At 27.0% G+C, this 21,190-nt stretch overlaps 4 protein-coding genes across 12 annotated transcripts in view; 2 read left to right on the top strand and 2 right to left on the bottom strand.

The window, feature by feature from the left end:
* LOC132930987 (putative mediator of RNA polymerase II transcription subunit 26) overlaps positions 1–5,634 on the top strand; it is a 46,094-nt gene extending 40,460 nt beyond the window's left edge. Inside the window, exons 10-18 of one of the 2 annotated variants that reach the window (XM_060997143.1) lie at positions 39–707; positions 2,003–2,077; positions 2,148–2,234; positions 2,305–2,411; positions 2,483–2,838; positions 2,918–3,080; positions 3,140–3,284; positions 4,472–4,670; positions 5,019–5,634. In XM_060997143.1, coding sequence (XP_060853126.1) covers positions 39–707; positions 2,003–2,077; positions 2,148–2,234; positions 2,305–2,411; positions 2,483–2,838; positions 2,918–3,080; positions 3,140–3,284; positions 4,472–4,670; positions 5,019–5,174 — 1,957 coding nt within the window. In that variant the 3' untranslated portion in view covers positions 5,175–5,634. The remainder of the gene's footprint in view (positions 1–38; positions 708–2,002; positions 2,078–2,147; positions 2,235–2,304; positions 2,412–2,482; positions 2,839–2,917; positions 3,081–3,139; positions 3,285–4,471; positions 4,671–5,018) is intronic. The other variant, XM_060997144.1, reaches the window with a different exon arrangement.
* Positions 5,635–8,261: 2,627 nt separating this feature from the next.
* On the bottom strand, positions 8,262–11,542 carry LOC132930768 (uncharacterized). 2 transcript variants are annotated; one of them, XM_060996814.1, is made up of 8 exons: positions 11,042–11,542; positions 10,341–10,548; positions 9,943–10,261; positions 9,655–9,823; positions 9,114–9,407; positions 8,808–9,035; positions 8,517–8,679; positions 8,262–8,426 (listed from the first exon to the last, which is right to left on the bottom strand). In XM_060996814.1, the coding sequence occupies exons 1-7, from the start codon at positions 11,105–11,107 to the stop codon at positions 8,605–8,607; spliced, it is 1,359 nt and encodes a 452-aa protein (XP_060852797.1). In that variant the 5' UTR covers positions 11,108–11,542; the 3' UTR covers positions 8,262–8,426; positions 8,517–8,604. The 2 variants fall into 2 exon arrangements, with proteins under 2 accessions (XP_060852797.1, XP_060852796.1); XM_060996813.1 differs by lacking the exon at positions 11,042–11,542 and adding an exon at positions 10,683–10,806.
* A 430-nt stretch (positions 11,543–11,972) lies between these two features.
* Positions 11,973–17,841, top strand: LOC132928993 (putative RNA-binding protein Luc7-like 1). 7 transcript variants are annotated; one of them, XM_060993992.1, is made up of 8 exons: positions 11,973–12,116; positions 12,176–12,262; positions 12,319–12,413; positions 16,544–16,642; positions 16,723–16,941; positions 17,007–17,219; positions 17,288–17,412; positions 17,476–17,841. In XM_060993992.1, the coding sequence occupies exons 2-8, from the start codon at positions 12,202–12,204 to the stop codon at positions 17,573–17,575; spliced, it is 912 nt and encodes a 303-aa protein (XP_060849975.1). In that variant the 5' UTR covers positions 11,973–12,116; positions 12,176–12,201; the 3' UTR covers positions 17,576–17,841. The 7 variants fall into 7 exon arrangements, with proteins under 7 accessions (XP_060849975.1, XP_060849976.1, XP_060849974.1 ...); XM_060993995.1 differs by lacking the exon at positions 11,973–12,116 and adding an exon at positions 16,117–16,205 and having other exon boundaries at positions 12,231–12,262; XM_060993996.1 differs by lacking the exon at positions 11,973–12,116 and adding an exon at positions 16,117–16,205 and having other exon boundaries at positions 12,232–12,262; positions 17,479–17,841.
* Positions 17,827–20,537, bottom strand: LOC132928994 (rho GDP-dissociation inhibitor 1). Its single transcript, XM_060993999.1, has 5 exons — positions 20,291–20,537; positions 20,009–20,206; positions 19,230–19,339; positions 19,050–19,164; positions 17,827–18,609 (listed from the first exon to the last, which is right to left on the bottom strand). Exons 2-5 carry the CDS (start codon positions 20,202–20,204, stop codon positions 18,407–18,409), a joined length of 624 nt encoding a protein of 207 aa, XP_060849982.1. The 5' UTR covers positions 20,205–20,206; positions 20,291–20,537; the 3' UTR covers positions 17,827–18,406.
* Between the last annotated feature and the right edge of the window lie 653 nt (positions 20,538–21,190).

Here is a 21,190-nt window from a genome sequence, read left to right as displayed (position 1 = left end):
ATACTTACTCTTAATATTGTACATATAATTTTAATCAGGTCAACAGTCGTCGGTGTAAGTCCCTTCGTACCGGACCGCTCAAAGTTTAAGTTCCCCGAACAGACTTCATCTCCCTCAAGGTTTACATTTCCTACATCAACACCTATAACCTCCACGTTACCTTCTACTACTCTTTCAACAATTCTCTCATACCCATCAACCCCTTCATTATTTTTACGACCACCGTCACCTCAAGGAAGCTATTTCTGGACAACCACGTCCACTACCCAAAAATCAAAACCTACGCCTCCAGACTTTAGAATAATCGTAGATCCTTACAATACTACGCAATATGATGTTACCACACATCGCGGTACTGTTAAAACTACACCATTCAAAGTCAGAACCACCCAAGCTCCAACTACCACTTCCACTACACCAAGTACAACTACAACAACGTCGACAACCACAATTCGATCGGTGGATTTCGATCAAGAGTACGATGTTGTAGTTGAAGATGAGGGAACAGGCTATATTGATGATAATTCAGTAGAAAAAACTAGTACAACGTCCTCAACTACTAAAGCCCCACTAAGGTCGTCAGAATTTAAAAGTACTAATGATTATTCAAGAGTCAAGAGCGGTCCGAGTATTCAGCCAGTCACGGTGCCAGCACCCACAAGCAAAACAGTAACAGAATGCCGAGAGTGCAACGAAAAACCATCAAGGTATGGAGGATGTTATTGAGGGTCAATACATATCAGATTTTATCAGAAATAACGCATAAATTCAAATATTTTATTTTTGCTAGACGCTAGCCACTATTAAAATGCCAAATATATATTATATATATATATATATATAGCTTCAAACAAAACATCAATGCATAATAATACGTATAAATATTAAAATATATAATATTGTTAGGTACAACTAAAAAATATAATTGGAAAAACGTAATTTTGAGTATAAGCTATGATTTATTTTCTTGTTTTTTTGTTAAATTTACTATACTTTTTGATAGTTGAGCTATTGGTTTATGAATTTATTACCAAAAAACTAGCGAATCTTGAAATTTGACATACATTCTAGTAATTTAAATAAATTATATATATCATTGGTTTTTTATATAACATGCTAATTAATTATTCAATATGAAGTATAAATTCAAAGAAAATATCGAAAATTATTTATTTTGTAGATACACGTATAATTATATAAGTGAAATATATTTTAATACTTAAATGTAATTTGAATTAAAATATTTTCAATAATAAAATAACCAAATAGGTACTTAATAACAAAATACCTACATTTTAATATCAAATAATATCGAAATGAGAAAATGAGAAAATGAGAAAATGTAAAAAATTAAACAGGTTTTAACAGCAATCATTATTTTCTATATAACTGTAATATAGTACACAAAAAAACTTACGTAAATTATTGTAATAAAATGGTTTTAACATTTAAAAAAAGTTTTTTACGGAAATACTATACTATATCGTACTTGTTAAACCCACTATCGGATAGCTATATTTAAATATACAATAACTATTTGCTATATTTTTAATGGTACCAACTTTAAAATGCTCATCAAATTATTATTATAATAATGTGAATAACTAAATTTGACATCAAGTTGATAAATTTACTGATATGCAGTGACTCGATTGACTTTAAATAATAAATGTATAAAGTGACAAAACTTGCATGCTGCAATAGCAAGTTTTGAACGGTGGAGGGAATTATAAGCTTTTCGCTTTATTCTGAATTTCCTATTTATCATGGTTTTTTGTTGCACTCTATGTTTTTGTAATAATCAAATAACTCTTCACTCATTAAATGCTTTTTGATAAAAAAACATTTTAAAAAAATATTTGCATTCATGAGCTTTGACGCATTAAACTGTAAAAACAGTCACAACCAAAATTACGACCATAACACCGCATTTATGGCCACTAATTGTAATTTAACTTAAGGGCCTTTGAAAATTTTAAATAAATGTGTCTGTATTCAATAGAGGCAGAGTGCGTGGAGGTGCAACATATACGACAGCAAGCAGTAATGATATCGACAGAGGAACTCCTGCAGTTGGGTATGTTAAACTATAGCCGGTCATTTATCTATACAATTAACGCATTATTTAATGAATATGATCTTAACAGAAGAACAAGACCAACATTAAAGCCATCCACGTCCATAGTCAGTAAGGCTTCAGAATTTGTAGATGTATACAAATATGCACCAACACGGTAATATATTTTATCAAATTTTAAATTATTGATCAAAATTTAATATTGTCATTTTGACATTTATTTATAGGCCTGATCCAATTTATCCGACACCACAACCCGATAAGACTGCTGCGAAATGTCGCAAAGATGTTTGTCAATTACCAGACTGTAGTTGTGGAGGCAAAGAAATACCTGGTAAAATTTCACATTTGGAAATAATTTCTTTTGTAAAAATTAAACTATTCACGATATTAAATATTTATCAGGCGATTTGGCACCAGAAGAAACTCCGCAAATTGTCTTATTGACTTTTGATGATTCGGTAAATGATCTAAACAAAGGACTTTACACCGATTTATTTGAAAAGGGCAGAGTAAACCCCAATGGCTGCCCAATAAGTGCTACTTTTTACGTATCGCATGAGTGGACAGATTACAGCCAAGTACAAAATTTATATTCCGCCGGTCATGAGATTGCCTCGCATTCAGTTTCACATAGTTTTGGTGAACAATTCTCACAAAAGAAATGGACAAAAGAAATCGTTGGTCAAAGAGAAATACTATCCGCTTACGGTGGAGTCAGACAAGAAGATATACGAGGAATGAGAGCCCCATTTTTAGCTGTATGTCGAAACAAAATTACTATTATACGTTTAAATTATATAAATAATGGTCGATTTTCATGTTAAAATTGAATTATAGGTAGGAGGCAATAAAATGTTCAAAATGTTGTATGACAGTAACTTTACTTATGATTCTTCTATGCCAATTTACGAAAACAAACCTCCTAGCTGGCCATATACACTTGATTATAAATTATTCCACGACTGTATGATACCACCATGTCCAACCAGATCGTATCCAGGTAAAATAAAATTATAGAGTAAAAAATAAGAACAAATAACAAACAAAATCACGTTTTAGGAGTATGGGAAGTCCCTATGGTTATGTGGCAAGACTTGAACGGAGGCAGATGTTCCATGGGAGACGCTTGCAGTAATCCATCAGATGCAGATGGAGTACAAAAAATGTTAATGAAGAACTTTGACAGACATTTCACTAGTAACAGGTAAAGTTAAATAAAAAACGTAGGTTAATCGAACGTCACAATGTTTCAGAAACATTGTTTCTCAAACATTTTGAAAAAATGTACCTATACTAAATGAAGAAACAATTATCAACTCTACCTATACATCATTTGTATAATAACTAAAGTCTACAAACGGAAATTTATTATAGTGGAAAATGAAAATATAATTTATGTATTATTTTTTTACCTGTTATACGTATTATAGTTCTTTTTTAATATGGATAGCTTTTTTACCGTGAGTGTCATCGAATTTTTGTGTGTTCGACTGTAGGTTTCAGTCATATCCAGTTTAAGGAGGTAGAGAAAAATCTCTTTTTCTAAACTGTTATCTATCCCATGGTATAATTATACGTATGATTATCTACCATATGTAGCCGGGTTCGAACCGGTGACAGTGACGGTGCATGATGCGCATGAAACCATAGATGAGTACTACTCATTGAGTATAGTCAGTATAGATACTCTATGCGCAGAACTATGAACTATGAGGCCCGCTTAAACGCCTCCGTAGCCCAATCGACTACCCCCTATCAACATTCACCCTTTAAATTTTAATTGTAGGTAATAAAGATAAATTAGGCAAAATAAATTATTCCATATATTTATATTAAATTTAACTGTATTTAAGTTTCTATGATTATTGTTTTTATTAGATAATATATTATTTAAAATATTCATAATATTATGTTTAAGCTCGAGCTTTTTAATTCATTACAACAAATAATTGATTGTTTAATCATACTAAACAATTATTTGAGGATAATTAGATCAACATGCTAACATTTTTTTTTCTTAAGTTTGTAACTACTAGATAATTGGAATATTATTTTAAATGAGTAGATATGTAGGACATGGAGACATCAACTCAAATATTTTATCACGAACCAGAATATAAAATACTTCAATTTATTATTTTACTTAAGTTAAATCAAAACTCGTCCGATGGGTATAATAAATTTATAGTTTATAAATTGTTTAAAATAAATCATAATATATATTTTATTTTTAGCTGATTTGTTACATTATAATATGCCACATTGAAATTAAATAAATATTTTATACATCATAAAAACACCATAATTTATTATTAATCAAATTAAACCATAGTGTTAGTCCACCAAAATAATATTATAAATTAAATGCATAATATTATTTTCGTGTTATAGAGCTCCATTTGGATTGTTTTACCATGCGGCTTGGTTTACACAACCTCACCATAAAGAGGGCTTCATCAAATTCTTAGACAATATCGTGAGCATGCCAGAAGTTTGGATCGTCACCAATTGGCAAGCCATTCAATGGGTGAGAGATCCCACATCAATCTCAAGATTACAGTCGTTCACACCATTCCACTGTGACTTATCGGTAAGCATGAAACACTTTATTATTTATTTAATAAACCATTAACTAAATATTTAGGTATATTTAGTCTTAGGTGATTTGACTAAATTCTATATTCAACGTGTATTTTAATTTCTATGCATAGTAAAAAAACGATTAATAATCTATTCGACGTATCTATAAACTATAAATTATAACATGCAAGTTTGCGTCCTAGCTAATACTTGACTTTGTGACTTCTAATACATGACTTCGGTATTTACTTTGAACTTATATATTACCATCTATCATCATCTTTTGATGCATAATATGAAATATAAATTATAATATTAGATTGTGTTATTAAAATTTTTTATTATTATTATCTCAAAGGAGAGGCCGAAGAAGTGCAACAATCCAAAAGTGTGCAACCTGTGGCACAAGTCAGGTGTAAGGTATATGCGAACATGTCAGCCATGTCCAGACATATATCCATGGACGGGAAAGACTGGAATCAGGAGCAGTCGGATTGACGACGGTAGCGAATAAACCAATTATCATCAATAGGCCAAAACGATCTAGAATTATTATCATTATTATAATTATTATTATTATTATTATTATTTTTATTACTATTGTCAATATACATTATAAAAAATTATAAACATGTGACCACTTTTTCACATCGCATTTTGGCACGACGTTGAAAAACTGATTACATGTACAACATGCAACATACGCTCAATACAATAGTATTTCAACCACTTTTCGATAAATTTTTTTTTACAAATTTTGTTTAAAGAATTAAAGTCATTTATAATAATTATAATTCTCAATCCTCAAACAATCGAATAAATAATATTGTATGTGACCTTTTATAGGTATTTGTATTATTGTTTTTACTTTAACTTATTAATATAAGTTTTATATAATAAGTATACATTTAAATATATAATATATATATTATGTATATGTATATATTATAATAAAAAATCATTTTGTATAGTAATATTTTGTAATTGATTGTAAAAACTAAAAATCCTAATATCAAAAATTACGTCGATAAAAACATCTACTATGTGGGACGTATCATTAATAATAATTAATAATATTATTATTATTAACGTATAATTGTATGATATTTTAATGAATTAGGTACGCATTTGGCAATATTACATAATGCAATATTAATTTATAAAAATATATATTTATATATACTTATAAAATGTCATAACTACCAATTTGAATTGATATATTTAATCTAAAAGAAATTGTACATACATTTATTATAATAAAATATCAACTTTATTATATATTTACAGTTTACACACAATGCATCCAAAGCTTTTTGAAAACCTCCATTCTACATATCAGTAGTTATATGTGAATTGAAAATTTGAACTTCATATTAAAATATCATATAACTTTATAAGATTAAGCCAGTTAACTGTTAAGGTATTTAGATATGTTATACACTCATACCTATATTTAATAACTTATGCTTATACTTATTATGTTCGTACATTGTATGTTATACTTACACGAATTATACAGCTGAACTCTACATGCAGTGGGAAAAATATTTAAGAAGTCTTCATAACTCCTTTATATGTATACCTAAACAATGGGTCATCTGATAAAATCTTATTAATTAGGTTATTATAGGGCATGGACCAATTGCTCTTGCACAATTCATATGCAATGTATACTTGAAAATTAAAACTTATTTATTGATCAATTGATTACTGGTTAAAATAATTAGGTATCATACATTGTTTAACAGTATCGAGAATTTTATGAAACGAATTGTAATGTAATGTAACTGGTATTTAATTTTGAATAATTGACGATCAAAAGATAACTTGTAAAATGTGAAAAAAAATTTATTATTTCTATTATATTATGTATTAATATTTAATATTTAATACTCACAAAAAAATTGCAGGTTAGTAACTATTTTCATTTATTATATAATAATTATTATAAATAACTAATACATTATCCTTATAAGGATATACCTATAGGTATTGTAAAATGTATAGAGCGCAATTGGTATATAAAAAAGAATTTTAGGCGCGATTAGTAAACTGCCTTATCATTAATTATAATAAATTGTATAGATATTAAAAAATCTAAATTCTTGAAAATAAGTTAGTTAATTAGTTAAAATAATATCAATTTTATAAGAGACGTAATTGTTTTTCATTAAAAATCTGTGAAAAAAATTTGGTAATAAGGTAAAAGTATTGTAATGTTTGATATAGGTATACCTATAATAATAACAAATAAGCCTGTTCATATCAGAAATGTAGTTAAACTTTTATCTTTTAGGTTATTATATAGAAGATATAAAATAAAATATAAAATTACTCAATTGATTAAATTAAAGAACCTAGAAAACCTACATAGTTACACAACAATACCTAACAAATAAGATACATAATTACTAATTAATTAATAATTATGGTATATCGATTTATCAATAAATAGATGCCTAATATATTATAAGAACTACCTATAGACATTATATTGTAAGAAGTGACAAACAGAAAAGATAAATTTAATTTATAAGATTCTTTATCATTATCATTATTCATAATATTCAAGTACCTAAATAACTGCCTAGGTAAAAATTGTCAAGCATATCTCATACGCAATGAATAGAAACTAGTATAACATAATATTATATTTATTATAATTTATATTATGTCGACATGATAATTTGTAAATATTTTTTTATACATAACTGTTTATTGTTTCGTGATAATCACTTTCAATGGATAAGATATAATTATACATATAACTTAATTAACATACCTATTAAAAATGACCTCCCTCGGAAAATTGCTGTTTCCGGCATGTTGTAACCCGCGTTGTTAGGTACCATACCGTCTCTCTATCGGCTATCGCTATTTATTTTCCAAGTTTGACATAAAAATATATTAAATCAAATAAAGCTCATTTTATCAAAAAACCTTGTAAAACTAAATCAAATTAATCATTTGTCGAAATCAATTTATCATGTCACATTGTCACAGTTAAAATATATATTTACAATATTTACATAAAAATCCAAGCCCTAGTTATAATTTAAAAACCAATAAAAATAATATTGTATCATACGAAAGATATATAAACTACTTATTGTAATATAAATAAATTATAGTATATAATATTACTTAGAAAATTAAGTTACACTGTTTCTGCAGTGTTAATTGCAATTAATTATTATTTTATGCTCAAAATGTATAAAATACTCCAAGATACTATGCTAAAAAAACATAATATTCCGATTCCCTAACCCCTGAAATATTCTAAGCAAGCAAATGCCGCTTTTTTATCTTGATTAAATGTTGCTTAATTTTTAACGAGTTATCTTATTTTTTTACTACCACCAAACTACTTATTGTAATATAAATAAATTATAGTATATAATATTACTTAGAAAATTAAGTAACATTTTTTTACACTTTTGCCCTTTTATTTTTTTAATTGTTTTCCAATTCAAATTTCGAGCACTGCAGCTTAGTAATAACGTATTATTCGTATAATCGTACAGGACTACCTATTCTCATTTAATTATTGTATATACGTAAACCGTTAACCATCTGTGGACCGTGTACAAAAAAATCCATATTATACTGTTATGTTCTTTTTATTGATAATAATGAATTGTATGCAAATACAATTATTATACGAGATTAAGAAGTTCTTTTCGTTTCAATTTACCAGCGGGAGATCTAGGCACATCGTCTACGAATATAATACCACCACGCAGTCTCTCATGGTCTTTCACTCTATCTGAAAAATATTTTACCAAAATCTTGACAACAAGAAACTAAACACATTTCGACGGTACATATTATATTATCCATGACTGTAGAATCTTACCATTGACATACGATACGAGTACGTCGGGTTTGACATTTTGACCAGAATTGACTTTGACAACTCCTATCAACAAATCTCCGTAAGCACTTTATTTGCGCGTCACTCCGGCATCGAGTACGGCAGGATGACTTAATAAAACCGTTTCTATGTCGATCGGAACGATCTATGAACATTTAATATGTATTATTATATTATATTATTATTATTTAAGTATATTATGTAATAGTGTGATGATGTTAATAATATCACACGGGTTTCGAACGAAATTCGAAATCAAATATCTCATCATACCCTCAGGCCCTTGTAAATCATCAACTCCTTAATCCGACCGACAATGAACAAATAGCAATCGTCCGTATAGTATCCAATATCACCGCTTCTGAACCAACCGTCCTCGTCGTACGAACAAATCGTTTTTTTCATGTCGTTGACATATCCCATCATATTGGACACCGATTTCACATGAATTTCGCCTTCAGTATTGGGGCCAACACATTCACCAGTTTCCAAGCTAACAATCTAAAAACGATTTTTAAAATATAATTATTAAATATTGATTAATATAACTACGACAAACAATTTTTTTAATCGACTAACTTTGATTTTTATACCAGCTGCTGGTCTTCCGACAGATCCGTCTCTAACGGTACCTATACCCGAATCCATCGGCCAAATGGTTGTTATACCCTGCTCAGATGTACCGTACAGTTGTTTGATCGGTATCCTTCCCCGCAGTAAATTGTTTACCACTGTTTTTTGTAAATCAGCTCGCATCGGTGACCCACCTACTACGCATGTCGTTAAACTCTGGATATTATACTTGTGACCATTTTCCATTTGACAGGACATCATTTCATTGATTGCAGCTACACCAGTCATAAAATATGTTGGCTATATCACATAAACATAGCTAGATCATATGGTATAATAGGTATTATATATTTTATAACGCACTATTATATTATGAGTGTATATATATAGAGAGAGAGAGAGAGTATAGACATATAGTATGTATTTGATTTAGCGTTATCTATAACCTAATTTTACACATGAAATATATTGTAACTTAAAAAATATGAGCAGTCATTTAATATTTATAATAGTATAGTAAGAAAAAATAATAGTGTTTAATGTTTACTTTAAATTTGTGTATTGAACTAAGTATTTGTTCAGAGGTTGGTTTTGTCGAGAAAAATAGTCTTGGTTTGCCAAAATGAATACCGAGCATCATTAATAAAATTCCCGAGTACCAAAATATAGGAGAAGTTATCATAAATTTGTTTTCAATAGGTTCTTCCATTAATGACCTTAAAACATTTTTAGTCATAATATAATCATGCCAAATTACCTAACCGCATTAAATTTTAACAATATTTTTTTTAAGCTCATGCACTGATCGACCGAATTATTTAATTTAAGCACTCACTGCTTGATCATTATTAAAGTTGATTTTATAGCATCGTCCGACAAATAAATTCCTTTCGGAGTTCCTGTAGTACCACTCGAATATATAATAGCACATGGGCCAATTGGATTTTTTGATTTTATCGGACGGACAAACGAAATTTCTTCCGCCGCAACAAAGATACTCGAATAGGTGGTAAAGCCGTCACGAACCATAGTAGAAATCTTCAATATCGGTTGATGCGTAATATTATTTAAAACATCTGTTATTGTACTTATACTAAACGTATTACAAAATAATACGCTTGGCTTGGACTCGTCAATGGTCGCTATCAAGACACCTATAAAACATCGTTAATGATAAATAAAACGAAACAAATCAAGCTATAATATTCTACGAAATCAAATTATTACTATTACTTTTTCTTAAACTGTGATCCAATGCAGCTATAGTTGACCCGATTAAAATTCCAGCTAACATAACTACTTGCCCTTCGTACGAGCCATAGTCTGTAATCATCACGACGTCTCCGTGTCCAAGATCATGTTTTTTAAATTCAGTAGCCATTGCTAAAACGTCTTTTTTCAATTTTGGATAACCGTATTCTTTACCAATTGAACAGTCGATCTGTATACATGGATTTGATAAACATATATATAAATACTAAAATACATGATAGGTATATATTATATTATAAAAGTATGTAAAGAACTGTATGTCTGTATGTGACGCGTGCTATTGTACAATATCAAATATCTTACACCAAAAAGACCTTTATTGTTATTCAATTGATCTACAAACATTTCTGCTATTGTTTTATTATGCATAATAATTTTTGGTCCAGATATGTGTATATTGAATGCCATTTTTGCAAACGTTCAAAAAGTTTACGAATATAAAACTGTATGAAATTTTGAAACAACCTACATATTTATAGCAGTGGCGCAACTAGAAAAAAATTTCGAAGGGGGGCTACAATTACATTATTACAATATATATATTTTCAAGGGCAAAGTTAGAATAAGTTAACATTGTCCGGATATTGTATGCAGTGCCCAATTCGATTTGGGCACTGTAGGTTAAATATTGAATATATTAAAAATTAAATAATAAATCTTACCGGGTACTTAAGTGGCCGTTCTGGTAGCGAAATTCGACCGTAAAAATATGCTTTCGTACTTACCATTTTCCTCAGCTCTCGTTAGTCGTAGAAACATTATGTAAACAACAAAAAAAACCTGAGACGTTCCTCTAGACGACCTCGTGCCAGATTTTCGAATTTTTTAAAAAATCATATAAAATAGAAAAAAAAAGATATAAAAAAACTGGCACTAGGTCATCTAGAGGAACTTTTCAAGTTTATTTTGGTGTATAAATCATGTGTCTAGGACTAACGAGAGCTGAGGAAAATGGGAAGTACGAAAGCTGTGTGGAGACAAGTCTATTAAAATGTCCCAATGGGCCGGTGTTTGGTAAAAAAACTTAAAAACATAACTATTTTTTAACTTTAGAGACATATAATATTATTTTATATATAAGCAGTTATTGAGAGATAAATTTCACAGTAGAAATGATTACAATTTTTACTCGAAATAAAATAATACATATTAACAACATTAACGACGCAAACTGTCAAGGTCACACCCGCGTGTGCCATCGTCTATACCACTACAAATTGTGCCACAAAATATTTGTTCCACAAACTACTTTTTTCACGTTTATAGGTCTATGGGAACATTGAGAACAAGTATTTTGCGAAACAAATAGTGAAGGCCATCATCGTCTTACTAACATAATATGACAATACAAATGTATTTTTCATTTGTGTGAAATACCTAACATTTAGTAGGTATTTAATAATACCATAGAAAATTGAAATGAAATTATGAATGTTTCGTTTTATTGTTTAAAATATTTTAAATATTTTAAACGCCCGCTCTTTCTCATTTTTGGTTAGCATTGTACAACACTGTAGTACGCTATGAGTCCGTTGGTCACACTGTAAGCCAAACATTTTTAACATTCGTGTAAATTTCTCTGATGATTATTTACCATTACAAAATAGCAAATTAAATTGTGTTAACACGTTAAATTCCTGAGTATCGTTGTTTCTGTCTTATTATTTATTATATTTGTCAGTAAAAATTACAATTTCTATCACTTAATTTACAGCACCAATTTAATTCACCTGTTAAGTCTGTATCCCGTACATATCTGTTTATAAATAATTTGTCCATTTAAAATACTAATCTAGACCTCTGGTACGGCGTCCCATCAACCATGTCTGCGCACGACCAAATGAGAGCCATGTTAGACCAGCTCATGGGCACTGGCAGAAACGGTAAAAAATGTTAATATATTATTTGAATCTTTCTATTGTTATATTTTTTATTACAGGGGAAACAAGTAGATACCAAGTGCAGTTCAATGATCCAAAAGTCTGTAAAAGTTTCTTATTGTATTGCTGTCCTCATGACATATTGGCATCTACCGTAAGTATAGACATATTATTATTCTACCAATTCATATTAAACAATTGATCGTTTTTGTACTCTTAATATTGTACTCCCTATTCAATTAAAATATAAATATTACCTATTAGGATGTATGAAATACATTTTGTAACCCTGAGAAAGCGTAACAAAAGTCATTTTGGTCATAAATTAATCATAATATTAATATGATATTTATTAGTATTCTAATATTTTTTCTAAAAAGTATAAATTCATAAACATGAACATAGGTACTTATATGTTTAAATAACGCACAAAAACTGATGTTTATATAAATATATTTGTTTTCTCTCAAGTAAAATTTGCTGTTACAAATTCACAATTTATACTAGTTAATCTTTGTAGTACAGCATTTTTTGATACATAAAGGATAATTTTTTTCCTTTTTGTATAATGTATACTACATGCAGTAATATATGGATATGTAGTATAATCATTTTAAAATATAAAATAAATAGTTTTTGTTAATAATTGCATATTAATATTTTTTTAAATACATTTATTGTTGTATTGAAATTAAAATGTATTATATATAATATTATACATAAAGATAAAATATCCTAGAATCGTTTTATGTACCTGCGGTACTCAAATTAAAACCTTAAGTCAAATAATATTATTACCTACTAAAAACATTTTAAATATATATAAATAAATGAAAACATTTGTAAAATAAGAATTAATTGCATGTCTTTCTACTTATTATTTTATTATTATTACTATTTTTTTTTTTATGTATTATTGTTAATTTGGAATGGCCAAATATGTTCATATTGACAAAAATATATCAAATTTCAATATATTTTTATTAAATAAATCACCCTAAATATTACTTTTTACCAGTACTAACTGAATAAAAATAGAAAATAAAACAAAATATTACTTATTTTTTAATTATGTTTATTAAACTACTCTGATAATGTTATTGGAATATACATCATTTTTAGGTATTTACAATATATAAGATAATTTACCAATAGCATTGATCAGTATGGATATTTTTGATCGATTTCTTATTTTAATTTTTTTTTAGTAAAATATTTTTATAAAACATTTCATACTAAAAAAATTGTTTGTGGTCATATGCTACTTAATAATATTTTATGTAATATGCTTGTTTTCTTAAAATGTTTTGATTCTAGAATAAGACATAATATTTTCTTTTAATTACCACTGTAAATTATCTACATTTATAGTATTTTATACATATATTGCACTGAAATATCTAAGCACAAGTTTGTACTGAGTAAATATTACCATAATCAACCTCTATAATTTTTGCTTACAGTAACAGTTAAATGATAAAATAAATGTGTAATACCTATAGAATTATTAATTTTGCAATCCAAATTTGAATTAAGTATAATATTAATGATAATACATTGTGTTTTAAATGTTTCAATTTATACTGGTCAGGTGTAAACAAAATAAACTTATTAGGTACCTAATAAATAATAATGTTATGAGTAAACTATTAAAATAAATATAATACTTATTTAAAATTGGCTTAGGTTCACTTATAAAATTTTTAATTTTTTTTTTCTTGGATTTAAATTGATAGATCATTTTTAATTATTCATTATCTCTTTAATCAGATTAAAAATTTGGCAACAGCTAATTTATTTAAAACACAAATAATACATAACTAACATGTAGGTATAGTATTATCAAAGTCTGAAAAATCATCTATTATTGTGAGTATTTGTATATATGTTAATTAATTTGTATTATATTCATTACCTTATTATTAACATAATATGTAGTGTTGGTTTTAAGTACAAACTTGATACTACATAATAGTATATATTATATATTAATTATTAAGTTGTCATAATAAATTAACACAATACTTCCAAGAAAAAACGTAAGTAAACAATTTTTGGGTTTTAATTATGTATACTTTTTCTTTATTAGGGGAAAAAATTGTTTGAATATGTTGAAATATTCTTACAATTATATAAGTAGTTAATAATATATAGAATATTGCTAATTAAAATTTACCATTTCTAATTTTACTCAATATTTTATTAATATTATATAAATTTAGAATTTTTAAGTAAATAAATAATAATTATTGAGTTAGTTGAATAATATTAACTTTAAGACATAATTAAGAACGAAAATGTTTTATTTCGTTGTTTGATGGGATTTAAGATTTTGTTAATTTATATTTTCTCATTAATAAATCAATAAATAATTACCTAATAATAATGATAATAATCAAACTCTATAATATGGGCTAAGTATATTATTATTATGTGCCAATAATACTAATTTTTAAGATAATATTACATCTTATATTTAAAATTGTTAAAATTAGACTAACATCCATCATATTTTATTAATATTCTCTATGATAATTTTTAATTGTTAATTTAAAAATAATAAAATGTAATAGCTAGGAAGCAGATAACTATATACCTAATATTTAATATGAAATGATAGAGCGTGGATTTGTATGTGATTACATATTTATTCTGGTTGATTGTATATTATGTAAAGTATGCATAAAAATTAGCTTAGAGATTGAAAATATGAAGGAGAAAAAATTTTGCTTTAACTTTCTCATATTTATCTTATTATTTTAATTTTGGTATTATATTTTTTTAACATTAAAATAATTTTATTTAGGTATATAATACTAGTTTTCCCAGATATGCTGAATTTATTGTCTTTATTATACAATTTTATAACTTAGTAAATTTATGCTCAGAATTCCATGTTTAGCTTTGTTAGTTTTAATATTAGAATAAATTGATCTATTATAAAACTTAATGTTTAATACTTCATGTTTAGAGTTTTTATAATAAATACGGTTTTTAAGCAAGTTATGAGCTTTTTAAACTGCAATTTAATATACCCAAAAGTCTTTAAAATTGAATTATCTTAAAGCCACATTTAACACAGACAAAGTTTTTACCATTAAGTTTCATAATAGGTTTATCAATTCTAATATAAAAGCTAACAATGCTAAATACTGCTGAGCATAGATTTACTATGTTACGCACTTTTAAGACTGTTAAATCAGATATAACATCCTCTTAAGATAAAATAATAAGAAATAACTATTTTTTTTTTTTTGTGATTGTTATTTTTTATTTTGTGTATGATTTATACATTTACACTGCATATAAATCATTACCTATAAGTTAGTTGTTGTGGTTTTAAAATTAAAACATACTTTTACAATTATATACATTCTATAGTTCTACAAATCTGCTTCCTAGTAATAAATAATAAATTAAAATATTAAAAAAATTTTCTTTATAAATATAATATTATATTTACCAGTAAAATATTTAAATTTTAATTAGACATTCTATTATATATAAAACATTTTAACAATAATTTTTCATTTGTTAAAATATAAAAATAAAAACTTATGGAATTCATTCATAGTCCTTATGTAATTTTTTTTTAACTAGTAATAGGGTATATTTTCTTTTATTTCTATATTGTTCACTATTCTTAAAAAGAACTTACCTACAAAGTCTACCATGATATCGACAAATCTTTTGTGAGTAGTTAATAATTATCTCTAAGTTACCAATTGGTATTATCTACCATAATTATTCTGAAAATGTAACTTCATCGAAGACAGTACGTACATCAACTCAGTTTATTACGTCTATTTGAATGCGAATGTTTTACTCTTAATCCTGATTATTGTCACCCTCTCTAGGAATAGTCAAAAACGAATTGAGTTTTGATTCGTTTCAAGACAATGATACAAAGATGGGGAAGATGCTCGCCATCAATGCTTCAATGTCGGTGAGCAAATTGTAAATGGTCGTCTGTCTGTAAGTCAAACAATTTTGAGACAACGACAGAGCTATCTGTTACAATACATTAATTATATTTTGTTGCTTAATGTTATGTTATATTATTTATATTTATTTAACACAATTCATTCAGGCCATGTATCTTCTTAGAGTGAGCAAGTGTAAGTTTTGAGGTTAAGTACTCGATACGTAAGTCACTATATAATGCTATTTTCCCTATATTGTGTATATTTTCGTGTTTCCAGGTCAACCTATTCCATGTAAATCCTTAATTTCCATATTAATTTATTTGACGTGTTGTATTATTGAACTTTTATATTATTTCAGCGCATGGACATTGGTGAGTGTCCAAAAATACATGATAATGCATTAAGAGCAGATTTCGAAAAAGCTCAACAAAAGTTTGATCACTATTATGATGTAGATGTAAGTTGATGGAATCATTTATGACTTAATAAAAAAATATATATACCAATTAGCAATAACTGATTTTCATTTTTTCCTAGGCTACTGAACATTTACAAGCATTTATTAGTGATTGTGACAGAAGAACTGAAGCCGCTCGAAAACGACTATTGGAAACTCAGGAAGAGCTTACTGCTGAAGTAGCCGAAAAAGCCAATGCTGTTCATGAGTTAGCTGAAAAAATAGGACAAACATTGGCCAAAGCTGAAGAATTAGGTGCCCAAGGTTTAGTGGATGAAAGTCTCAAGTTGATGGGAGAAGTATGTTGGATATTACATTTTTATATAATAAATGCATAAATATATTTATTATTTTTTAATTAAAGATTGAAGATTTACGTAAAAAAAAATCAGAAGCAGAAGATACTTACAGAAATTCAATGCCTGTAAGCAGTTATCAACAGCAAAAATTAAGGGTGTGTGATGTATGTTCAGCTTATTTAGGTATTCATGATAACGATCGAAGATTAGCTGATCATTTTGGAGGAAAATTACATTTAGGATTTATCAAAATAAGAGAAAAACTATCAGAACTTGAAGTAAGACTGACAATTAATAATTAAAAAACTTAAAAAAAAAAATAATATATTCGAATTCTTTAAAATAGAAAAATTATGAAGAAAGACATGAAGCTCGGCGTAAATTTGATGAACAAGAGCGTTATAAGAGAGATGATAAAAGAAGTCATCGGTCTAGAAGTGGAGATCGAAATGAACGTCACCGACGATCTAGGTAATATTTTTAATATTATTAAAATTATGGCATTATTTTATTAGTGATTTGTTTATATATTAGCAGGTCCCGTAGTCGTCACAGTAGACATCGTTCACGTAGTCGTAGTCGGAGTCGAACCCACAAACATGATAGAAGAGATCGAGATAGACGTCGTCACTAATAATAAATTATTTAATTTCAATGACACATAAATCTTTTTTATATAAAATTAATTTGGACATATTTATAATTTTAATAATAAGATGAATAAAAACCAGTTAAATTTACTAATATTCATAGTAGAAGAAATTTAAAACAAGATGTCTAGAAATTACATTCTTCCATCTATAATTTTATCTATTTTCAGAAACAATGAAATCACAATTTGTATTTATAACTAGTATTAGCTTGCAATTGAAAACAATAAAAATGTTTATATTTGAATAATGATTTATTATTTGATCCACATTACATAACACTTAAAAACTTATTATTGTAATTGAATATGAATATAATTATGTACGATGAGGTATAAAAAAATACAATAAAAAAATTTTTTTTTTTTTCACAAAAATACAATATTTAACTTTTAAGTGATGTTAATTAAAATAATTAAATCTAAAATGTATTGTTCGATAAAAATTCCATGGTCCCTAAAAATATTAAGTAAACATAATTTTTTGCAAAACTTTAAAGAGACCTGAGAAGGTAGAAAGAATTTGATCGAATTAAAACTTTGGCACCATAATAAGTAGTCTAAATAAAATATTATACATATATAAAAATTACAAATTTATATATTTTTAAATGACCATGCAATATTCAATTATTGAAGATTACAAAAATAATAATAGTAATACGATAAATAAACTGAATTGGCTTATTAAAATTAAAATTATCTATAAATCTAAAAAAAAGATTTGAATGAAAATAAACTTATTAAATTTATAGCATTTGTGTGTGTAATTAAATTGTTATAAATTTGTAACTGATAATTTAAATTCCCTGTAAATTAATTGTCCTTCCAGTCTTTTTTAATCTCGAATACCCATTCCCATTTTAAATGTTCCTTTTTGTCATCATCCGTAAATAGAGAATGAACTGTGTATGAACCACGTGCCATCATGCCACTAGGAGCATCTTCAGCTGGTGTTGTATAACTCTGTATTTCCATTTTGGGTGGATATGATCCAACCATATGAGTCATTTTGTCCACTAAAAGTAAGTAACCATATTATCAACTGCGTGTATTATTAACAAAAATATCGACTAGTTTACCTCAAACTATTTTGCAGCAAAACAAAAAAAATTGCCTTAAATAAATACTTAAATCTTAAATCATGAATTTATAGCTGGGCCTTTATAAAACTTGTATTATTTGTTTGGTATATAAAATATAACAGGTCACAATGTGGCCCATGGATCCATGATATTGATTTGGCTCGCAAATGACATTTTTTTTTGGAAATTAAATGAGGTATTTATTTTGATTTTGCCTTTACTTTCTATTGACTAACAAGTACATTAAACTAATGTTGACAGAAAACTTCCAAAGTTTGTAAAGTGACTTTTCAAAAACTTTTGAATAATCAATTAGGGCCTAATTGGTTAATCATAATATATTAAATACAATTATTGCAAGTAAATAACATTACCTGGTACACCAAGACGATAAGTCTTTTGAACATACTTGAGACCATGAACAATTTCTCGTTGTACTATAAAATCTATTCTAATTTTATATGATATTCCTTCTTTTATAATGAACACCTAAAATTTAATTATATTTTTAATAAACTATAAATAGGCTTTAAAATGTAAAACAAAATAGTAACCTGTTTTTTTAAATTTGTTAAATCGCCAGACAAATCAAGTTCCATGTCTGGTCTATCAGCAACACATAAAGCTAATTTCTTGACAATCACTTTGTTTGGATTATTTTCATCTAGAAAAAAAATATAATTTACTCAGAATATTCAACTTATTAACCCTTTATTAGTAGCATGGATTACACAGCTTTATTAACTAAATGATAAATTCTTAAATAAAAAAATACTGATAGGACTTTTGCGATCAATCACGTGATAAAAACCACACAAATAATGCAGGATTAAATTTGTAGTAAATCTATAACTTGTTATATAACTTTTATTACATATTTACATTAATAATTAAAAACTGATTATTGAAACATAAATTGCATTATTAAATTGAATTAAATCTATTTATAATATTGTATATGTAATATAACTAACTCATACATTTACAAATCCTATTTTTTAAATTAATTAAACTATAGTTAAGTTTAATTAATAAGGTATAGCGATACAAAAATACTTAATATATTGGTACCTATTGAAGTTTCTTATCTATTTGTAATTGTAACAATAATTTAATTTGTTTTAAAGAAAACATAAATGTATTGGTAATAAGAATAAACTTATTTATAAATAGTATAACCTAGATTAAAATATGAATCTGAAAATTAAATAGTCATAAAAGAAGTTATAGTGAAATATTACTGAATATTTTTTTTTTTTATTTCATACAATGTTTTACTGTAATGCATTATCATTTAGGTACAATAAACTTCCTAAAAATTGTTAATAATTACCAAAAATGATTTTTCCACTGTTAGCATCGCCCAGTAATTTTTCCTTGTATTTCTGCAAACTCGCATCCTCTTTGTCAGCATTCAAGAGTTCTTCAATAGTTTTTTCCGGCGGCGGCTTGTAATTGGATTCGATTTCGTCGTCGTCGTGAATCGCCAACTTATCCACGCCGTCTTTGACTACGTCTCCGTCGGACATTCCTAAACAAAAATCGTAAGTTAACGTTAGTGTTACGCCCTGTGAATTAATTAATCGTAGTACGGCGAACAAATAATAAAATGTACCTATTTCTTTCTGAATACAAATTGAAAAACGATTAGGTTACTCAAACAAGAACACGGTGCAGAATTCTATTGTTTGTCGACAGAAATATCGCACAATAACTAAAACTAATAGGTTTTGGCAACAGTACTACCGTAGAGAAAATTATTATTATTATTTATTTTACTTTTTTTTTTCACTAACGCTAAATACCTTATTATTACTTCGGCAATAATAATAATAATGAATAATACGACAATACGAGTCGATGAGTGGTGATAATGAGTACGACTGTACGAATGATACGAATGGATTAATACTTAATGGAATAGGACACTACCTTTTGTTCCACACAATAGTTGTTCCAAAGTCAGTTTGTTCAAATTGAATTAATGTTCAAAATTCACATTTGTTCCGACAATCATTTATATTTTATTCTAAGAAATGTTTGTTCCAACCAATGACGTATTTGGGGGGGGGGGGGGTGTCCAGACACTGTAAAAAAAATTTTTAAAAAAAATTCAATATTTATTTTTGGTAAATTTTGAAGGGAATTTGGCAAACAATATTATGTGATTCGTTATGAACTAATTTAATATTATATAAAGTCATAAACCAGGGGCGTAACTAATTCGGAAAGAAAATTAATTTAGTTTTAAATAATGTACTTATTATCCTATTATATTTTTAATTATTTATAAAACTTATTCTTATAGCACCACACTGGTATCGAATGTAACAAACAAAATATATAGCAATAATTAGTAAATTATTGTAACTAATGTGTTTTAATAATATTATATTATTATTATCCTATTACAGTAATCGTGCAATTTATATTTTTATCTTACGGTTCCGTGCCTTATTCATGTGTCTGTGTTACTTGTTTTTCCAGCGAAAATTTGTGTATATTTAGATTATTA

The sequence above is a fragment of the Rhopalosiphum padi genome, chromosome 4, assembly GCF_020882245.1.
Source record: "Rhopalosiphum padi isolate XX-2018 chromosome 4, ASM2088224v1, whole genome shotgun sequence".
Classification (NCBI taxonomy): Eukaryota; Metazoa; Arthropoda; class Insecta; order Hemiptera; family Aphididae; genus Rhopalosiphum; species Rhopalosiphum padi.
The sequence above is the reverse complement of the archived record's forward strand: the minus strand, read 5'-3'. Positions and strand labels throughout refer to the sequence as shown.

Excerpts from the sequence above, each read along its gene's own strand:
- LOC132930768 (XM_060996813.1), bottom strand. The coding sequence starts at position 10,787 with ATGGCATTCAATATACACATATCTGGACCAAAAATTATTATGCATAAT. Across the intron at positions 10,262-10,340 it reads GGATCACAGTTTAAGAAAAA|GTGTCTTGATAGCGACCATT; the intron begins GTAATAGTAATA and ends GATGTTTTATAG. Across the intron at positions 9,036-9,113 it reads CAGCTGGTATAAAAATCAAA|ATTGTTAGCTTGGAAACTGG; the intron begins GTTAGTCGATTA and ends AATCGTTTTTAG.
- LOC132928993 (XM_060993992.1), top strand. The coding sequence starts at position 12,202 with ATGTCTGCGCACGACCAAATGAGAGCCATGTTAGACCAGCTCATGGGC. Across the intron at positions 12,414-16,543 it reads ATGACATATTGGCATCTACC|CGCATGGACATTGGTGAGTG; the intron begins GTAAGTATAGAC and ends ATATTATTTCAG. Across the intron at positions 16,942-17,006 it reads GTCTCAAGTTGATGGGAGAA|ATTGAAGATTTACGTAAAAA; the intron begins GTATGTTGGATA and ends TTTTAATTAAAG.
- LOC132928994 (XM_060993999.1), bottom strand. The coding sequence starts at position 20,204 with ATGTCCGACGGAGACGTAGTCAAAGACGGCGTGGATAAGTTGGCGATT. Across the intron at positions 19,165-19,229 it reads TAACAAATTTAAAAAAACAG|GTGTTCATTATAAAAGAAGG; the intron begins GTTACTATTTTG and ends ATTAAATTTTAG. Across the intron at positions 18,610-19,049 it reads TTATCGTCTTGGTGTACCAG|TGGACAAAATGACTCATATG; the intron begins GTAATGTTATTT and ends ACTTACTTTTAG.